General features: G+C 43.9%; 1 protein-coding gene across 3 annotated transcripts in view; it reads left to right on the top strand.

Moving 5' to 3' along the window:
* PIAS1 (protein inhibitor of activated STAT 1) overlaps positions 1-16,452 on the top strand; it is an 85,656-nt gene extending 69,204 nt beyond the window's left edge. For all 3 annotated transcript variants that reach the window (XM_044283144.1, XM_044283145.1, XM_044283143.1), the window contains exons 10-14: positions 7,158-7,288; positions 11,852-12,032; positions 12,879-13,021; positions 13,154-13,191; positions 13,961-16,452. In XM_044283144.1, coding sequence (XP_044139079.1) covers positions 7,158-7,288; positions 11,852-12,032; positions 12,879-13,021; positions 13,154-13,191; positions 13,961-14,248 — 781 coding nt within the window. In that variant the 3' untranslated portion in view covers positions 14,249-16,452. The remainder of the gene's footprint in view (positions 1-7,157; positions 7,289-11,851; positions 12,033-12,878; positions 13,022-13,153; positions 13,192-13,960) is intronic.
* The last annotated feature ends 4,176 nt before the right edge of the window (positions 16,453-20,628 follow it).

Raw genomic sequence — 20,628 nt, 5'->3', positions numbered from 1 at the left:
CCATAAATGATACATTTTATAAACTGCTTTCCAAGTTATTCTAAACTGATTTTAACAAACTTTGTGGACCCTTTAGATGTTCCACAGGGATTAAAGCAAAATGGAGGTGAAATTTTACTTTTTTTTTTTTTTTTTTTTTTTTTTTTTGCAGGTTTTCCTCTAGCAAGGGTTAACAGCAAAACAAACCTCTATTTATTACCCTCATTCTGCAGTGTACAAAAACATCCCATATGTGATCCTAAACTTCTGTATGGGCACACCGCAAGGCTCAGGAAGGGGCACAATATGATTTTATGGTTTTTGGAGTTTAGATTTTTCTAGAATAGTTTTTTTTTTTTTTTTTTTTTTTTTTTCTTGTGCTCAATGTTGCATTTGAGAAGATGCGATGGGATGCAGGAACTTAGTTTTTAGTTCAAGAATAAATAGGCAGGGACCCCACAGTGGAAAATTATATTTAGAGAGTGTCAGACATAGAGATCTTTGGAGGATTGGAGACTCGAGGGGTGAATTTCTATCCCGCTACATAATATACACTTCAGCTATTTCCTGGACCCTGTTTCTCCTGAGAGTTTTAAGTACGAAGTTCCCAAGTAGTCAATGTATTTTTAAGAGTGATTAATAAAGATAACATTTTATTATCAGAGAGGTTGCAAAGGTTACGGTAAGGTCCAAGTGACCACCTAACCCCTTTTATATTGAGGCCCCCAGGCACAATGTACTTACTTTGCTCCCCAGCCCCCCTGTCTGTTCTGTAGCGACGCAAGTGCTGGGGAGCCAGGTAAGTACATTGTGTGTGAGAGGGAGGGGGGGGGAGGCTTTTGAGGGGTAGGATAACCCCTTAAATGTGTAATGGTTTGTGAAAACTGAATATGTAAGCTGTGCGGTGTTTACCACTGGATAATATGGTGGTAAAACGACATACATTAAGGGTAAAATTAATAGCCCATAGAGTGGTGAACTTTGACGAATTCCTATGTGCACAGGGTAGGTTTCACAGTGATAAATGGTGGCCTTCCTTATCTCCCTTTTGGAACACACGTTGCATCTCTTGGGTCCTTGCCTTCCTTTTGTTTGTGGGACTTCACCAGGGAAATGTCACCCTGGTACAAGATGGGCACCTTTTACATCCAGAAATACTGGGGCCCTCCCTGATTTTTAAAATTTAGGGCCTTGGTCACCATCTCTTGAAACTGAAGGAATGTTCCTGTCTGGCCAGCAGATTGAAATAACACGTACGCATTATACAGTGCTGTCTGTGCACTGCCAGCTTTTTGTACCACACCTTTGTTTTCCACGTGGCACTGTACAGCTTCAGAACGTTGTCTGAAAGATAAATCCTCTGTTGGTATTGTAGTCCAGGATGCAGTCTGGCTTGGGACTAGTGGTACCACTTACAGGGGCAGGGAATATGGTATTTCCACGAATGGTGATCAGTACAAGGACTTCCCTCTTGTTCTTGTACTTAACCACTAGCCTGTTCTTATTGAGGGGAACCTTGCTGTCACCTGTTCTGAGTGGCTGTGTAATCGGAGATCTAGGGAGGCCTCTCAGGTTTTTGCATATTGTGCGGGACTTAAACAGGTTTACACTGGTTTAATAGTTATCCACATAGAGGTGGTAACCCTGATCTAATAGTGGGTAGGGCTGCAGCTATCTATTATTTTAGTAATCAAGTATTCTATCGATCATCCCAACGATTAATCAAAATAAAAAAAACTCATCATAGAACATTTTCCTTTAATCCTTTTTATAAAAAAAAAAAAATCAACAGACCCCACCTGGTTCCCCCATGCTGCCAGCTCCCCTAGTGCCATCAATACTCTGTGCCATCAGTCCTCTGTGCCCCTCTGCTCCTAGCCATTAGTCCCCAACGCCAGTTTAATATTTACCTTTCCTGTAGGGGTGCCGCCGACATTCCACAGCTCTGCCAGCCTCTTTGTGCGGTGCCTGGGTTCTGACATCAGTGTCGGGTCGTAGTGTGAGCTTACGTGCACGATGTGTCGGGATGCATTGCAGTGCGGTGTGGGCCGTCGGGAGACTATGGAGCATGAGTAATGGCAAGCGCTTCACTCGCGCTTCACGGTCACATGAGACAAACAAATCCTTTATATTTTTTTATATTTTTTTTTATTTATTTTTTGTCGAGCTCCTCAATTTAATCGAGTAATCCTTGCACCTCTGGTAGTGGGTGAACTAAGTTCCACAATATTTTCCCATTAACTTCTAGGATGGGGTGGGGGTTTTGGGGGTTTAATCTGGGGTGTCTTTCCCTTTTGTAAACCCAGAACCCGTAGGTGTACCCAGAGGTACTCTCGCACAGTTTGTACATTTTAATGCCATACCTTGCCCGCTTGCTGAGTAGGTACTTGTGAAATTTTTAAATGGTTGACACTGACCTCATTTTTGGGTGGCATTTACTGGGGTCCATATCAGGTGTCGAGCAAATGATGAGGGGTTCAGGGCTGTAAATTGCTGGACATATGAATTATTTTGGGCCTCCGTTAAAGGGGTTGTCCGGGTTCACAGCTGAACCCGGACATAGCCATATTTTCACACAGGCAGCCCCCCTGTTAGCATTGGAGCATCTCATGCTCTGATGCGCTCCCTTACCCTGTGTTAGATCGCGCAGGGCAAGGGCTCTTTTGTTTACAATAACACACTGCTGGGCGGAAGCTTCCACCCGGCATTGTGTTCGGTGACGTCACTGACTCTGATGGGCGTGCTTTAGCGCTGCCTTAGCCGTTTTACTGGCTAGGGCAGCGCTAAAGCCCACTCATTAGTGCCAGTGATGTCACCGGGCTCCCTAGCAGCCCCATGGAGAGCCCGGTTCTCCACAGGAACTCCTGAAAATACCTTTGCCCTGCATGATTTAGCGCAGGGCAAAGGAGGCATCGGAGCATGAACTGCTCCGATGCTCAAGTCAGGGGGGCTGCCTGGGTGAAAATGGAGGTATGTCCGGGTTCAGCTCTGAACCCAGACAACCCCTTTATGTTTTTAAAGTCTTAAGAGAAAAAGATCTTGAAAAAAATTACAATAGGTGATGTCACAGCTTATCTACTGCCTTCTGACCTTTGCAAAAGTCACAGAGCATGCCTAGAAATATCTCTCGTACAAGTCGGTGAGGTCCTCTCCGGACTTTTGTGCCTAGTGCTCATTGTAGCTACTGTCAAGCATGTCTCTAAATACTATTAACATCTCGGGCAAGATGGCCGTCCCCATAATCATGTTCAGAAAATAGGATTAAAAAAACTGATTAGAAAAGTGTGTCGCTATCTGGTTTTAACGGGCGGACAAGCAGTTAACTAAAATGTGGTTTTATTAGTGTCAGGCTCCGTCATATAGGTTTCTATGGAGGTCACAGGTATGTCTTGGTATAGATTTTACAAGCAGAAATCAACCTGTCCCCAGTGGGATCACAATCTAATTTCCCCACTTTGCACACTTTTAAGCTAGAGCTGATTGCATGTGAAGCCACTTAACCATTTAGGTAAATGATGAGTAAACAGAAATCTCCCTATTTTTCATACAGTTTGCAGCACTTTGAAGCTTTGCATTAAAAAAATGATGGTCTTATGTGTAATTATCCCTAGAGGACCTTCGCCGTTGATTGGGCGGGTGCAGGAGCTGCGCCTGCCCGATCAGCGGCATGGACCCGGCAATCGCTGACAGCCGGATCTCTGCTGCATACACAGACATCGATGAAAACACAGATGCTGGCGCATTAACCCCTTGTATGCTGCAGGGTGTTTGCGGAGAGTACAGGGTCCCTGCGACACTGTAACGGGGACCCGATGGCAGAGAAGGCAGCCCGATGCCCTCTATAGGCATCAGGGCTGGCTTGCCTTCTACGGAACTCTGAGATCCAGCCCCTTAGCCGTAAAAGCTGACAGCCAATTCATTACAATACAGGTTGTATTGTAATGCATTGCAGAGGGGATCAGACCTCAAAAGTTGAAGTCCCAGAGTGGGGCAAAAAAGTGTTTTTCATAATTGTGCTAAGCTGAAAAAAAATTAAAAGTAAACACATTTAGGTATTGCTGCGTCTGTAACAACCAGCTCTATTAAAATATCACATGACCTAACCCCTCAGGTGAACACCATAAATAAATAAAAACTGCCAAAAAGCCATGGTCACATTACATCACAAAAATACCAAGCTATCAAAAAGTCATACGCATCCCAAAATGGTACCAAACTGTCACCTCATCCCACAAAATGAGCCCCTATGTAAGACAATCGCCCAAAATAAAAAAATAATTAGATATAGAGAGAGGGATGTATAGCTCTCTCAGAATATGGAGACACTAAAAACTGAAACAAACAAAACAATGTTTAATATCAGCGCGTTACAACCTGCTCTAGAAAAATAGTACATGATCTAACCGGTCAGATGAACATTGCAAAAACAGCCATTTTTTCTGTTGTCTTACCTCACAAAAAGCGTAATATAGAGCAATCAAAAATCATATGTACCCCAAAATAGTACCAAAAAAAATAGGGTCACTGTTTTTCTACTCTAGGGGTGCATCAGGGGGCTATAAATGTGAGATGGAAACTTAAAATTATCCAAAAAAAAACTCCAAAAAACATATATTGCTCCTTCTCTTCTGTGCCCTGCCGTGTGTCCATACAGCAGTTTTCGATCACAATTGGGGTTTTTCTGTAAACTACAGAATCAGGGTATGATTAAATGAGTTAACTACAGGGGAGGGGGGCCCACTGGACACCAATGAGTTAACTACAGGGGGGAGGGGGGGCGCACTGGCCACCAATGAGTTAACTACAGGGGGGAGGGGGGGGCGCACTGGCCACCAATGAGTTAAAAACAGGGGGGGGGGGGGGGGGTCGTCTGCCCCCTGCTGCCAGGCAGCAGGGGGCAGTCATGTACACAGTTTTTCAGTATATTCTAACCTGAAGCGTCCCCATCACCATGGGAACGCCTCTGTGTTAGAATATACTGTTGGATCTGAGTTTTCACGAAGTGAAAACTCGCCTCTGAAAAAGCTTTTATGCAGACGGATCTTCGGTCACGGACACGGATGCCAATCCTGTGTGCATCCGTGTTCTTTCACGGACCCATTGACTTGAATGGGTCCGTGAACCTTTGTCCGTCAAAAAAATAGGACAGGTGATATTTTTTTGACGGACAGGAAACACGGATCACGGTCTCGGCTGCAAAACGGTGCATTTTCCGATTTTTCCACGGACCCATTGAAAGTCAATGGGTCCGTGAAAAAAAACGGAAAACGGTACAACGGCCACGGATGCACACAACGGTCGTGTGCATGAGGCCTTACTGTGTTACTGGAAAAAATGATTAAAATAGAAAATCTGCCCAAAAAGTGAAATTCTGAAATTTCATGTACCATACATTTTTCTTTAATTCTTGTGGAACACAAAAGGGTTAACAAAGTTTGTAAAATCGGTTTTGAATACCTTGAGGGGTGTAGTTTCTAAAATGGGGCCATTTATGGGTAGTTTCTATTATGTAAGCCCCACAAAGTTATAACTGAACACTGGTCCTTACAAAGGGGGTTTTGGAAATTTTCTGAAAAATTTCAAGATTTGCTTCTAAGCCTTCTAACGTCCCCCAAAAAATAAAATGGCATTTGCAAAATGATCCAAAAATAAAGTAGACAAATGGGAAATGTAAAGTAATAACTATTTTATGAGGTATCACTTTGTTTTAAAAGCAGAGAAATTAACATTTGGAAAGTTGTGAATTTTTTAAAAAAAATATTATTTATACATTTAGGGTAAAAAAAAATAATTTGAAATGAAATATATTGACTCATATTTACCACTACCATGAAGTACAATGTGTCACAAGAAAACATTCTCAGAATGACTTGGATAAGTAAAAGCGTTTCAAAGTTATTACCACATAAAGTGACAAGTCAGATTTAAAAAACACACACCTGGTCCTTTAAAGGGGTTGTCTCACTTCAGTGAGTGGCATTTATCATGTAGAGCAGGGATGCTCAACCTGCAGACCTCCAGCTGTTGTAAAACTAAAATTCCCATCATGCCCTGCTGTAGGCTGTCTGGGGATTCTGGGAGTTGTAGTTTTGCAACAGCTGGAGGGCCTCAGGTTGGGCATCCCTGATGTAGAGAAAGTAAATACAAGCCACTTACTATTGTATTGTGATTGTCCATATAGTCTCTTTTGCTGGCTGGATTAATTTTTCCATTACTTTATACACTGCTTGTTTCCATGGTTACGACCACCCTGCAATCCATCAGTGGTGGTCGTGCTTGCACAATATAGGAAAAAGCACTAGCCCGTGTGCGCTCCCATGGTCCTGGCCGCCAGAGAGGTTGACTTTTTTTTTTCCTATAGTGTGCAAGCATGACCACCACTGATGGATTGCAGGGTGGTCTGTAACCATGGAAATGAGCAGTGTATAATGTGATGGGAAAATGAATCCTGCCAGCAGAGGAAGCAATATGGATAATAGTACATTAGTAAGTGCCTTGCATTCACTTTCTCTACATAAGGGTCTATTCACTCGTCCGTAAGTGTTTTGCGGATCTGCAAAACCCGGACACCGGCAATTTGCGGACCGCACATCTCCGGCACTATAATAGAAACTGCCTAATCTTGTTCACAATTGCGGACAAGATCAGGTCATGTTCTATTTATTTTTTTTGCGGAAAAGTGTGGATGCGGAATTGCGCATCCGGAAATGTGGATACGGACAGCACATAGTGTGCTGTCCGCATCTTTTCCGTCCCCATTGGAAATTAATGGGTCCACACCCGTTCCGCAAAATTGCGGAACGGTCATCTTCCCCCCCCCCCGTTCGTCCGCTGTGTTCCTCATATAGGAGCTCCTTCTCCTTGAATAAAAGCGGGGCGCTCTGATTGGATGCGCTCACAGCCAGGGAGAAGATGACTGCGCCCAGTAGAAATAAAAGTCCATGCCTAGTATAACCGAGTCGCCTCATTACCATAAGAGGCGCCAAAAGATATGAGGACCACAGCGGACGAACGGGGGGTTCTTTAGAAAGAAAAAGTGCAAAGACATCGGTGGGGGCTGCACTATAAGGTAGGATAATAATTAGATTAAGGATATCCAGGTGAAAGGTCCTCAAGGTGAAATATGGCAGGGTCATGAAAGGATTAAGGTTGTGATTGATATTGTTTGTTATCCCTAGCCTGTTCATGGAGATCCTAAAGTGCTGCACAGACTGTGATGAGATCCAGTTCAAAGAAGATGGTTCCTGGTCGCCCATGCGGTCAAAGAAAGAAGTGCAGGAAGTCACCACCTCCCTTAATGGAGTAGATAGTGAGTGCTGCAAGCTTTTCCATTACAGATCTCTTTCCGAACCAAAGTGATAATTTCCCAGTGCAAATGCACAAAAAGAGATGGCTTATTGATCTTTTCATGTCTTACAAACATAAAAATCATTATTAGCAATAGGGTTGTTTCGGGTATAGCATTTTCAATACCCAATCGATATTTTTGTCTGGTATCGACCTCTATACCGGGATTTGCCTTTTTTTCGATACTAGGCTTCGCTATTGGACAGTCTAGTATCGGAGAACATGGAGCGCGCTCAGTGTTCTCCTCAGCAGCACAGGGGAAAAGGAAGCAGTCTCTCCAGTTTAATGCAAATCCATTAAGCGGGTGCTGGCAGGGAGCTGCGATCAGCGGCAGTTAACCCCTCAGGTGCCGCACCTGCCTCCTGTATTAAATGTTAATTATCGCCCTCCTCCCCAGTATTAAAATCATTGGTGGCGCAGTGTGCCCCCACCCCTTCCCCAGTATTAAAATCATTGGTGGCAGTGGCCACAGGGTCCCCTCCCCTCCTCCTCATTGGTGGTGCAGTGGCAGCTTCCAATTGGAGCCCCAGCAGTGTAATCCCGGGGCTCTGATTGGTTACCATGGCAGCCATGGTAAGCTCCCTGCTGCCATGTGTACTATGCACCTGGCAGCATGGACAGTGTGAAGTCCTATTGACCCTAAGGCCTCTTTAACACGAACGCGTGCGCCCCGTTGGCGTATTGCGGATCCACAATACACGGGTGCCGTTCTGTGGGCTTTCAGCATCATGGATGCGGACCCATTCACTTCAGTGGGTCCGCAAATCTAGAAATGCGGAATGGAAGCACGGAACGGAACACTACGGAAGCACTACTGAGTGCTTCCGTGGGGTTTCGTCCCATACAAATATAGAACATGTCCTATCTTTTTGCGGAACGGCTGGATCACGGACCTATTAAAGTGAATGGGTCCGCAATCCACTGCGGTTGCCACACGGACTGTGCTCGTGCATTGCGGCCCGCATCTTGCGATCCACAGCACGATGACGGGGCGCACACGTTCGTGTGCAAGAGGCCTAATAGAGATCTATCAGGGTGAATAGGACATGGGATTAAAAGATCTCAGGTTCTAGCCCCTAACACCAAAATATTAGAAATATATTATAAAATAGAAGTATAAATCACCACCTTTCCCAATTTTACATATAAAATATATATATATAGACAAACATATTACATATCGCCACGTCCAATAAGCCCAAACTATATAAAAAAATAATAATAATTTAAACGTCCTGTGTGGTGAACGCTGAAAGCAGCCTTATATTTCGAGAATATATTGGAAGTAGTCTTCATTGGTCGTGTGCCCGTAGTCTTCATTGGTCGTGTGCCAGAGGACCTTCTCCAAAGTCTGACACCTAGCTTTCCTCTCAAACTGTTACATCATGCCCATGGCCGACTACCGCTTCTTCTCTAATGGCATAAACTATAAAAACATGAGATGTTGCTAGTTGTTGTGAGATCTTGTGGCTGTGACTAGAAAAATCACTGTCTGTAGTGGTTAAAGGGTAACTGTCATGTTTTAATAAAAAACAAAACAAAAAAAAAAACAGTTTTAGCATATGTTACTGCTGCAGCAGCATTATGCATAAAGCAATCTTTAGTTTCTTCACATAACACTGTTTTTCTTTGAGTTTTTTCCCTTAGTTACGGCTGTTTAAACATTTACAATATGAGGACCTTCTCAAGATGGCTCCTCTGCCAGTTCTGAGGCCAAAACTGCTTTCCCTCGCTTTACATACACATTTGCTGTAGCCAGTAGCTCCCTGCCAGCCAATCAGATTGGATTACTGAGACACGCCTCCTCACTCTAGCCTAATGCAGGCATGCTGTGTGAAGGACCGCCCCTCTGTCTTCTGTTTATACTAAAATGAAGCTAGACCAGCCCTAGCAACAGTCTTTTAAGGGAGCCGTGGAAAGGGACAGAGGACATTAATAAAAGCTGTTATTATAAGGTAATTACAGATCTTTTTAAAACCATTGACAGACTAACTCAAGTATACATGCCTAGCTGTAATAAACTAGCAAATAATAAAAGAAAGAAATAGTTACCCTTTAACTAAAGCTCTTCTAGTCACATCGGCAACATCTTGCATTTTTAGGCTAAATGCACACGCTCAGGATTGCGTGTGGAAAATCCTCACTATAGGTCATGTACATGGTATTCTATGAGAATTTGAAGTTCTCAATGCACACGATGCAGATTTTTTCCGCGTGGATTTTGACCTGCGGATTGACCGCACAGATTTGCCTGCGGATTTCAGTGCGGATTATCCGCACATGAATCCTGACCATGTGCATGTACCCTTACAGTTATAGGAACATGATGTGGGAGGTGCTGGGCATGGCTGGAATAGGCTGAGAGGTATCTGCCTATTTTTTGAGTTGTCTGGCAACAGAAGACTAAAAAAAACTGTTAAAAAAAAAAAGAAAAAAGGGCAGGTATATGGTCTTCAAATGGGTTCTCCAGAATTTTTATATCCATGGCTTATCATTAAAGGGGTAATCTGGTTATAGCAAGTTACCAGATTGGTGGGGGTCCTTCTTCAAGAGAATGGGTGCCCAGATTCCTGTGGGGCCCCCCTTGAAATGGACGGAGCGGCTGGTCAGAAAAGCGTGCCGCAGTTCCGTTTCTTTCAGAGTGCCACTTATAGCAGAATACAGTGCTCGGCTATTGACAGTGGTCCCGGCTATCTACAGCGGCACTTTTCCAACCATCCACTTAATCTGTTTCAGGTGGGAGGGGGGGGGGGGTCTTCACGGTTCGGGGTCCCAGCTATCGGACCCCCACCAATCTGATATGGGAATAACTATACTGTGGATAGGGGATAATTTGTGATAACCGTAATACCCCCTTAAGATAGGTCACCAGTATTACATTGGGCGGTGTCCTTCCTCCCCGCACTTCACCATTTAGTTGTTCTGCAGTAGCTCCAGCATGGTGGTCGGAGCTGGTTACTGCCGCAATGTTTCCATTCACAGAACAGCTGATCTGCTGGAAGTTGGACTCCTCCCATGTGATGTCGATTATCTATCCCAAGGATGGGCCATTTATATAAAAAAAACTAAAAACCCTATTTTTAAAGCTTGATCATAACCTAACTGTATGGGCTAACCTCAAAGTAATGGACTGAATAACATTTATGTTTTTGCAATTTAGAACCATGTAAAATAACTTTGTTTAAAAAGACCTCTTTCATTTCATTTTGCCCACTTTGACTTGATGGATACTGGTTTCTATACATGGTAGCACTGCTGATTAATTTTGTCTTAATGCCTGCTATATACTTGTCTCTACATTTAGGCTGGTTTCACATATGCATCAAACATATCGGCCCAGGTGGGAACAACCTGGCCCATCAATCCTTCCCAGACGCAGCTGTTCTCTCCTGGAATTCCGTCCAATCTCTCTTTCACTATAATGGGGGCCGGTGGAGATCTGACCGCATCTCTGTAAATATGCAGAGCAGTGGAAGCTGCTCAGCCGTATTTGTCAGGTGGCTCCTTGGCATATTTGCCTGGTTAAGGCCGAATCTCCGCCGGCCCCCATAATAGGTATGGGGCTGGATGTAATTCTGACAGCGCACAGTTGTGCCCCACAGGGTGTTCCTAGCCAGAACAGCCTGCCGAATCTGTTTAGCGCATATGTGAAACGAGCCTTAAAGGGGTTATCCGAGTTATTTTTTTGTTCTTTCTATGTTCCTAACTAAGCAAATGTAACAGCTGTCCAATTAACTCACTTTATCTCCAGTGCCTGGTTTCTTAGATTTCACTGAGGGTCACATGACCTGTGATGTCAGCTTCTCTCCCTTCTCCGATAAAGTTAGTTTACAAGCCTGTAAACCAGACGTCACTGTGCTGGCTATGCCCCCCTTCACTGCTCTCTCCTAAGATTCTTAACCCCTTCAGCTGCACATACTGGCTAGCTGCAGCAGTGACAATTCTGGGCACAGGATCTGACAACTAGATAGAGCATTGCACAAGATTGTAGGGGGAAGAGCCTGTGTGTATTAGCAGTGTTATTATACAAGTGGGACTTGTAGTTCTACACTTACAAGTTGCTGTTGAGTCTCCCAGCACTCGAGGCAGCTCTTGTATCCACTCCCTTAGCAGTGTCATTATACAGCTTGGACTTGTAGTCCTACACATACAACGTGCTGCAGAGTCTCCCAGCAGGCAGACATGTCACTCAGGGCAGCTCTTGTATTCACTCCCTTAGCAGAGCAGGGGGAGGGGCAGAGATTGTTTTTATTGCATGTAAACAAAGGGCCAGAAAAGAACCAGGGAAATTAGGAAATATATAATATATATATATTTTTTTTTTTGCGTAAAACTTTCTTAGGTTAGTTATATATTGCTGCCCATCAGATTTTCAGTGCTATATTTTTTTTTCATAACTCGGACAACCCCTTTAACCTCTTTTTGGTTTCTTTAATGATTGCCTCCACTCTGAATCGACCAGTTGATCTTGAGACTTGGCTGTCTCTTGTATATTCTATATGTTAATATGCATGTGATGTTACAGGCGGGTGTATCAGCAGTACAGTAGAGCACCAGGTGTCCCCTAGCCAGCCTTCCAATAAAAGCAAGAAGGTTGAGGTTATTGACCTGACGATAGACAGCTCTTCAGACGAAGAGGAGGAAGAACCATGCGCTAAGAGGAGCTGCCCTTCTATTACGCCCGCTTCACCATTAAATAACAAAGGGTGAGTATGCGTCAGAAGTTTAATGGTCACCAACATAGACAGGAACTATTTACTGTAAAAGCAGTGAGTGGCTATGGAGAGGTGCGCCAGAGGAAGTTGTTATGGTGAGCTCGCTGGACTAATTCAAGAGGGACCTGGATGCCTTTCTTAAAGGAGTATTCCGGTTATTAAGTTATCCTCTATCCAGAACTATCAACTGTTAGATCAGTGGGGGCCTACCTCTGGGACCCCTACCAATCACAATAATGGGTACCCTGTGTCCCTTGGAGCACCCCAAAATGAAAGTAGCAGCAGTTTGGGTGTGCACACTGCCACTCCATTTATCTCTATGGGAGTTCTGGAAATAGTAGAGCACTGTTCTCGGCTCTCTCCCGAAACTCCCATAGAGATGAGTGGAGCAGCATTTCACATGCTCGACCTGCCACTCCCGTTTGTGTGTTCAGTGAGGGTCCCAGCAGTAGGATCCCCAGTAATCTAATGTGGATAGAGGATAACGTTTACCAACCAAAATACTCCTTTAAAAGTGATATCACAAGTTATATGTACTAGATTTCTGGAGATGGGTTGTTCCATGAAGTTATTCGATTGCCAGATGTGGATTTGGGAACACGTTTTCCCCTAAGGATGAAGAAAATTGTCTCATTAGGGATGTTTTTGGCTTACTGTGGCTCAGCAGGATAATGGGCTGAACTGGATGCATGTATGTCTTCAGCCTTATAAACTATAGTATGATACATTCCCTTGAAGTATTTACTTGTTACTATTATCCCTGCGGTGACTGATTTTTCTTGTGCATTTGTTTTTCAGTTTTCCAGTTTCTAATTTAGCCTGTTTTTATCTCTCCAGTATGATGAGTCTGCCACACCAGACATCTCCTATATCTCGAACACCTAGTCTGCCAGCTGTGGACTCCACGTATATTAATACCCCCCTACTTCAGGACTACAGGCATCCCTTCCATATGACACCAATGCCATACGACCTGCAAGGTAGGAGTCCTCAACACGCTAACTACTTGTACAGTGACTGTTGGGTGACCAATCCTTTTCAGCCGTGGTGTTTTATCTTATTGACCCCTATATCAACTGTATTATATTTTTTCTTTTTTTTTTTCTCAACAGGATTGGATTTCTTCCCATTCTTGTCTGGAGAAAATCAAGTAAGTGTTTACATTTCCTATTAATGGGCTATTCACTTCTCATAAAGTGATGGTATAGCGCTAGGATATGCTGTCACTTTTTAAACTCGCAGATTCTTGGGCCACGAAAAGGGCGCTTAAGCAAGATAATCTCTACCGAGCAGTGTAAAAGTGATGCCGATAACCCGATGAACGTTCATCAGGTGATGGATCATTCACCCAGACATAACAATCGTCGTTTACCGCCAGCAGATCGTGCTGTGTAAACATGCTCTGTTGCCGGCAAACAAGTCTGTATGGGAACGAGCGGTGGCATTGGTGATTCTGTGAAGGAGATGGCTGCATCTAATGGCAGCCAACTGACGAGCAGATGATTGTCAGGAAGGAACGCTTCCCTCCCGACAATCTGCTGCTGTATTGTCCTTTTGTGAAGGGTCTTTAGCATCTGACTTCTGGGCCCCACTAATCTTGAATGAAGGGGCTGCAGTGGTGATTCTTGGGAATTTCCAAGCACAATTCTAGTTCTGGCAAAAAAATTCTGCAGAACTGGGAACACCATTGTGTAGGGGAGAACACGGACGGTCAAATCAGCGGGGTCCTGGAAGTTGGACCACCATCAGTCATAAAGTGATGGCATATCTTAGTGAGATGGGAATAACGTTTTAACGTTTATCATTTTTTTTTTTTTTTTTTTTTTTTTTTGTCTTGTCCCATTTTCCCTTTTGTTTTTTCTCCTGTTCTTTTGACCCTAAACTTTGTGTCTTTTCTTTTCTTTCACACCTATCCCTAGCATTACAACACCTCCCTTTTGGCTGCCGCAGCAGCTGCTGCCTCTGAAGAACCGGACCTGCTTCATTCGTCACGGTTTTTCCCATATGCGACCTCCCAGCTCTTCCTGGACCAGCTCAGTGCAGGGGTGAGCGCCTCTCTCCCAGCAACCAATGGCAGTAACAGTGGCAGTAACAGCAGTTTGGTGTCCTCGAACAGCCTGCGGGAGAGCCACAGTGCAGCAAGCAGAGGACCAGCAGACAGCTCTTCTCTCTACGGCATAATCCCAGATGTTATCTCTTTGGACTGATTATTTTACAGATGAGCACACTCGGAGGGGATTCAAACCCCCCTCGTTTGTTGCCCAATTCCTTTATTTTTTTTCTTTTATTTTATTTTTTAAAAGGAAATGTTTAACAAAACAAAAAGAACATGTACAGAGAACAGAACTATATTTTCAGTTTTACTTTTGTATATAAGCCGAAAACTTTACTCATCCCCCTACCCTACCAGAAACTGAATTATGGACCCACCATTTCCCCTGCCCCAAATATCTTTTGCTTTTCCAACTGGATCCTAGAGACCGACGCTTGTCCTGGAGCCCTCCTCTGACGCAGTTGGTTCCTACTTGTATTCTTCTGCTCCACAGCATTACCCGCTCCTGAACCATAGATCAGACACACAGTATTGGTTTGGTTGTCCCTGTGCGAGTCGGATGCCTGCATCAATCATTCTGGAACAATCTCCTCTTCTGAATCAAAGCTGCAGTGATCACTTGTTTAGTTTATTTTCTGCACATGTATCTTGTATTTATTGGATCTTGTCGAAGTCTTTAGCAGTACAAATGAGAATCCTAACAAGGCCTTTCTTCTAGGCGGTATTACAAGGCCTTGGATTTGGGTGAAAGTCATCTTAATGGTGTTTGCTGCCAAAAGAACTCTGCAAAACAAAGCGCTTCTGTTCCCATCAGCGGTGGGAGCCGACCGAAGGCTCTAAGTTACAATTCTCTAAATTAAGCTATCCATCTGAAGAAAGAGGGGGGAAAAAAAAAAAACACAAGCCTTTTCCACTGTGTGTGCTGTTGGCTTTTCACTAAACCTGGGCTAGAATTGCACAGATGTTGATAACTTTGCTTATCCCAATACTACTGTTGCATTATTATTTTCCTAGCAGGTCCATCGTTGCAGATGGTGCTCATATAAAACAGGGTCCTGTGGATGTGTTAAAGGGGTGAGATCTATGGTGCAGAAGAAGTAATATGGCCGACATCTGTATTAAATCCCACAGATAGGCATTATTAATCCGGGCACCTGTGTTCAGCTCCCCGTAAGGCTGGGCTCACACAGCATGCTTGTGGTGATAAACCTGCCATTGTGCTTTGTGAACCCAGAGTGTTGAGCGTCCGCCGTTCATGAATTGTTGCTAGAGTGCATCTACCTTTGGAAGTTCCCAAGATTTAAAGGGTTGTGCAAGAATTGGGGGGACCCGCAAAGGGAAGATGACTTGCCTGCTTCCCAGTGCTGGCTCCCCACTCCTTCTCCTGCAGGCCTGGGCTCCAGCAATCACTGGCCGCGGCGGCGTCCCACTTACCTTGTGTCCATCTGACCATTTGTCATTATGCAAGGGAAGCCGGACACCTCTTCCTTTTGTAAGTCCGGCAAAATGGACAAAATGGTTCTTGCACAACCCCTTTTAAGGAATTGATTTTTATAAGGAATTTACTTTTGTATAGTATACCCCTATAAGTCAAACTGGCTAGTTAGATCAGGTTGTAAATTAGTGAATCATTAAAGTTTTTTTTGAAACTTGAGAAAAGGTCTGCTTCCCACCCCCAAAAAGAGTGCCACTGTTTTCCATGGGCTGTGTCTGGTACTGCAGCTCAGCCACATTCTGGACTCTGTTGCAATACCGGACTCCGCCTGTGGACAAGAGCGGCACTCTTTACAAGGGAAAGAAAATACTTTTTCTTTAGGATTCATGTCCAATTATTTTTTTTTTTTTTAATGGACAGATTCTTTTGCTGTGGGGTAGGGTTCTATTTAAGTTGTACTTTTGCTTTAAAGGGGCTTTCTAACCTCAGCTATTGGTGGCTTATTGCTAGGATATGCCACAAATGTCATATTCGTGTGGGTCCTACTTCTAGGATGAGACCCCTGAAGTGAACAGGGGGCAGCCACGCATGCATAAACACTCCATTTCTGTGGAAGTTTTTTTTAAAATAGTCGCACGTAGAGGTGATGAGTGTAGCAGTGGTCGCTCTTGTGTGTTGTGGTCTCCATTCATTTCTATGGGACTTTTAAAATAGTCCAGCGCACTCGCGTGGCTATTTTCAGAACTCCCATAGAAATGAACGGAGAGCGCGCATGCGTGATGCTCTCTCCTTCACTTTCGAGGTCCTTTTCTAGTGATGCCTCCATTGGAACCCGCACCTGTCTGACATTGGAGGCATATTCTAGCGGTATGCCACCAATGTCTTGAGATGAAGAAAAAAAAAAAACTTTTTAAAGGGGGTTTCCATGATTTTGATACAGATGACCTATCCTCCAATACCTGGGACCCCTGCTGATCAGCTCTTTGAGAAGGCTTACCAAGCACAATGCTGTACATAGTATAGTGGCTGTGCTTGGTATTGCGCTCACCGCCAACCACTTGTATGTATGGTGCTGTGCTTGGTAAGCACAGAAAAGGCCGCAGGGCTCACAGTGCCTTCTCAAATTGCTGATCTTCGGGGGTCCTGGGCGACGGACCCCCACCAATCAGATACTGATGACCGATCCCGAGGATAAGTCATCTGTATCAAAATCCTGGAGAACCCCTTTAATACTTTAAAGCATTTGCTCACATTTGATTACTTTACAAGTTTCATCTATGTAAAAGGTAGAATAACTTGGTAAATACATTTCTATGATTGTACTGACCATTCACAATTCTGCTTGTCGTTGGAAGCAGTTGAAAAGCTTAAAACCGTAAATGAGCGTCCATCACCCTGTGGGACATTAAAATGTGTAATTACAAGACTACAGTTTTCACAGTGAAATTTACCATGTGAAGATCTGTGCAGACAATGAGCCAGCAAAGTATGCTGAGAGTTCGGCTCTGAAGTTTAACTATACTAGAGGCTGTAACTTCAAAGCAGTACAAAACAAGTAATGCATTTTATATTTTATCGATCATGGCCCCCTTTTTTAATTTTATGCTTTCTAGATGGCTGGAAAGTGAGATTAATATATCATGGCTACACCAGTTGGTGTACATAAGATCAGGGTAACATTAAAGGGGTTTTTTAGACCATCAGTATCTGCGCGGTGGGGGTCTGACACCCCACACTCCCTCCTGTCAGCTGTTCTGCACTAGCTCTGGTGCTGGGTACCGCAGCGCTGCAGTTGCCAGGTCTGTCCACTACACAGTGGATGGAGTTACTGACAAACATCTGATCTGCAGGGTGTCGGACCCCCGCTGATCAGATATTCATGTAAATGGACTGGAAAGCCCCTTTAAGCGTCTTAGTTGTTTGGGTGGTTCATATAACTCTTACTTTTTGATCCTGCACTTTTCACAGTAGAGCTTTAATTACTGTGTATGTGATGAATAGCTCTTCATTACTACTTTGGCCTTCAAATTATTTTGTAGCAAGCCGGTGATTTGGAAGGAAGGTGCACTGAAAAACCATTGCAAAAAATGCATGGTATTATGTTGCAATTAGCAGAGGGGGGGTTATGTAGCAAATAATCCTGAACTGCTTATTTATGGGAACTGCCTCTTGGGACTGTATTTGCAGTTTGTTTGTTTTTTTTGTATGTTTTTAATTATTTTTTTTTACACCGCCCATGAACCATATGGTGTGAATGCAACCTTGGGGGGGGGGGGGGGGGGGGGGGGGGGGAAATTCCAGTGCTATGTTTTCAGCACCAGTGAACACACGCTAGGCATTCACACTAACAGTCTTCTGTCAAAAGTGAAATAATTCACCCTTGGGGTATGTTCATGCTTGTGCAGATTATTTATTTTATTTTTTGCAACTGTCCCATTCATCCGAATGGAGCTCACAGAAATCCATGTGCAAGCTACAGAAGCAACCCCATTCAGATATCCAGAATGGATTTTCAGTTGCAGACATTTATGTGCTTCCCTGTAGCTGTATAGGAGGGGTGTTTATACTGAAATGTAAAATGGGGGGGATTTTTACTGTACGGACACTTCATTTTGCCTGTTAAGTAATCCCAGTGTTGAGCATCTTTGAGGCCATGCGATTTTTATGTTAAAAACTGCTATGGTCAGATGTTTGCTGTGAGGGAATGGGAAGACAGAATTCTCCATTCACATGTGGTAATTTAAAAAATGCAGCGTTATCTAAGCTTTTTTTTTTTTTTTTTTTTTTCTTATTGACCCGCCAATCGTGACTTTTTTTTCAGAAAAACTACATCGAAAAGTATATGGATATCTAACATGTAAGGTTCATAGCAAATGTTACAGGAACACTGAGCCCCCTCAATAAAACAATCACTTTTCCAACATTAGTTAGACTTGGGTGGTGACTCGGTACTGCCCCCTGTTTGTAGGTCTATGCATGAGATATGTATCATGACTGCAGCATGCCCAAGTGATTAATTTGCTCTTTTCTACTGTTTATCTGTTAATTTCTTGCACTGCTTGGATCCCCCACATTCACTCCACAATGCAAATTGATCGCAGCCATCACAATTTGCATACAGTCTAAGGCTACATTTACACGAATGTGGTGTTCGGATACCGGCCCATGTGCATTCTGCAATTTGCGGATCGCACATGCCGCTGCTATCACAGAAAATGCCTATTCTTGTCCGCAATTGCGGACAAGAATAGGACATGTTCTTAATTTTTTATTTTTGCAGGGCCACAGCACAGAACTACAGATGCGGACAGCACACAGTGTGCTGTCCGCATCTTTTGCGGCCCCTTAGAAATTAAAGGGTCTGCACCCGTTCCTGCAAAATTGCGGAACATATGCAGGCTCATTCATACGATCTGGTGAATGTAGCCTAAGGCTGGTTTCACACTAGCGAGTTCAACGCATTGAACTCGCAGCGTGTCTAGAAACTCCCATACTGACCTCCAGTGCTAGAGAGGTAAGTACGGGTGCTTCCGCAGACACATGCTGCAGGTTCCATATGTTGAACTTGCTTGTGTGACACCAGCCTAATGGCGTTTTAAAGCATGACCATTTCACGTTGTTTGATTCTTGTGGTTTCCCCATTGCCTACATGCCTGTATAACAGTATTAGACTAAGAAGAACGGGACATAGAAGTATAGGTAGCACTTAAAGCACAGTGGGGCAGATTTCCTAATGCTATAGATGGTGTAAACTAGACACCAGATTTATCACATTGCTCAGGCTGGATGGTAAATGTGGTGCAGGATGGAAACGTTTGTCTCTGCCAATTATTAGTTGACTTGCTGTGAGACAGAATTTTAGGCCGGATTTGTGGTGCACTTTTGGCACAAAGAGGCGCATCTTAGGCCATGCACCTTTCCTGTGGTGCCCCTCCGCCTATTTGAGCAAGTCAGAAAAGTTTGGAGAAACCCTAGTTGTGCCACTTTTTAGACAAATTCTAAGTGTGGCCACGTTAGTAAATCTGAGCCATTATTTTATCCATGTATATGGTGAGGTGTTATCACACTGAGCAGATATAGAACGGTATAGGAGGACTAGTCACCACTTTGCTCCGGTAAAACAGCCGCGCTGTCCGCATACATTGCTCTGTCTCGTGGTCTGCAAAAAAATATATAACCTGTCCGTTTTGCGGACAGGAATAGGCAATTATATTAATGGTTGTCCGCACCGTTCTGCGGACCGCAAAAAACACAACTGTCGTGTGCATGAAGCCTTAGGGTTCATGCACATGGCCGTAGCAGTTTTTGTGATCCACAAATTGCGGATCTGCAAAACCATGCATAATGGCTGTGTGTTCTGCATTTTGTGGAACAGAACGCCCTGCCCTCTATAGAAATGTCCTATCCTTGTCTGTAAAACAACAAAAAAAAAGCGTTTGTGTGCATGAGCCCTTAGAGAGAACAACTTTAGAAATTCCTGATGCAGTGACCATAACAGTATGCGAGAGTAACGCCGGATTTACACGGGACAGGTGTCAGGAATGAACGTTTGTACGGGTGCTCGCTCCCAATAATCTGCCCGTGTAAAGGTACGGCAGATTACCCAGTTATATATATTGACAGCAGATCGAACCTGTACAAGGACGAGAGATTGCAGTAGTCATTGCTCGTCCCGCATACAGCAGAGAGAATTGCTGTATGTAAATGCATCTCTTGGCTCCACTGACGAGCAGGAACAGTTCCTTCCCAATAATTGCTCAGTCAGTGCTTGTAAATGTGATTATGCGGACAAGTGATCACTAGTCCCCGTGCAGCAGAGGTGATGGCTGCGTGTATCTCCACTGTTGATCAGACAATTATTGGGAACATTTGGTTTGTTCCTGGTAATAGGGCTACTTTCACACTTGCATCGTTTGATTCCGGCAGGTAGTTCCGTTGACTGAACTGCCTGTCTGATCAGGCAAACTGTATGCAAACGCATGTCATTTTTTCTGACTGATCAGGATCCTGATCAGTCTGAAAAATGCATTGCAATACCGGATCCGTTTTTCTGGTGTCATCAGGCAAAACGGATCCGGTATTTATTTATTTTTCTCATT

Source organism: Bufo gargarizans, chromosome 2 (genome assembly GCF_014858855.1).
Source record: "Bufo gargarizans isolate SCDJY-AF-19 chromosome 2, ASM1485885v1, whole genome shotgun sequence".
NCBI lineage: Eukaryota > Metazoa > Chordata > Amphibia > Anura > Bufonidae > Bufo > Bufo gargarizans.
This window is presented reverse-complemented; position numbering and strand designations above follow the sequence as displayed.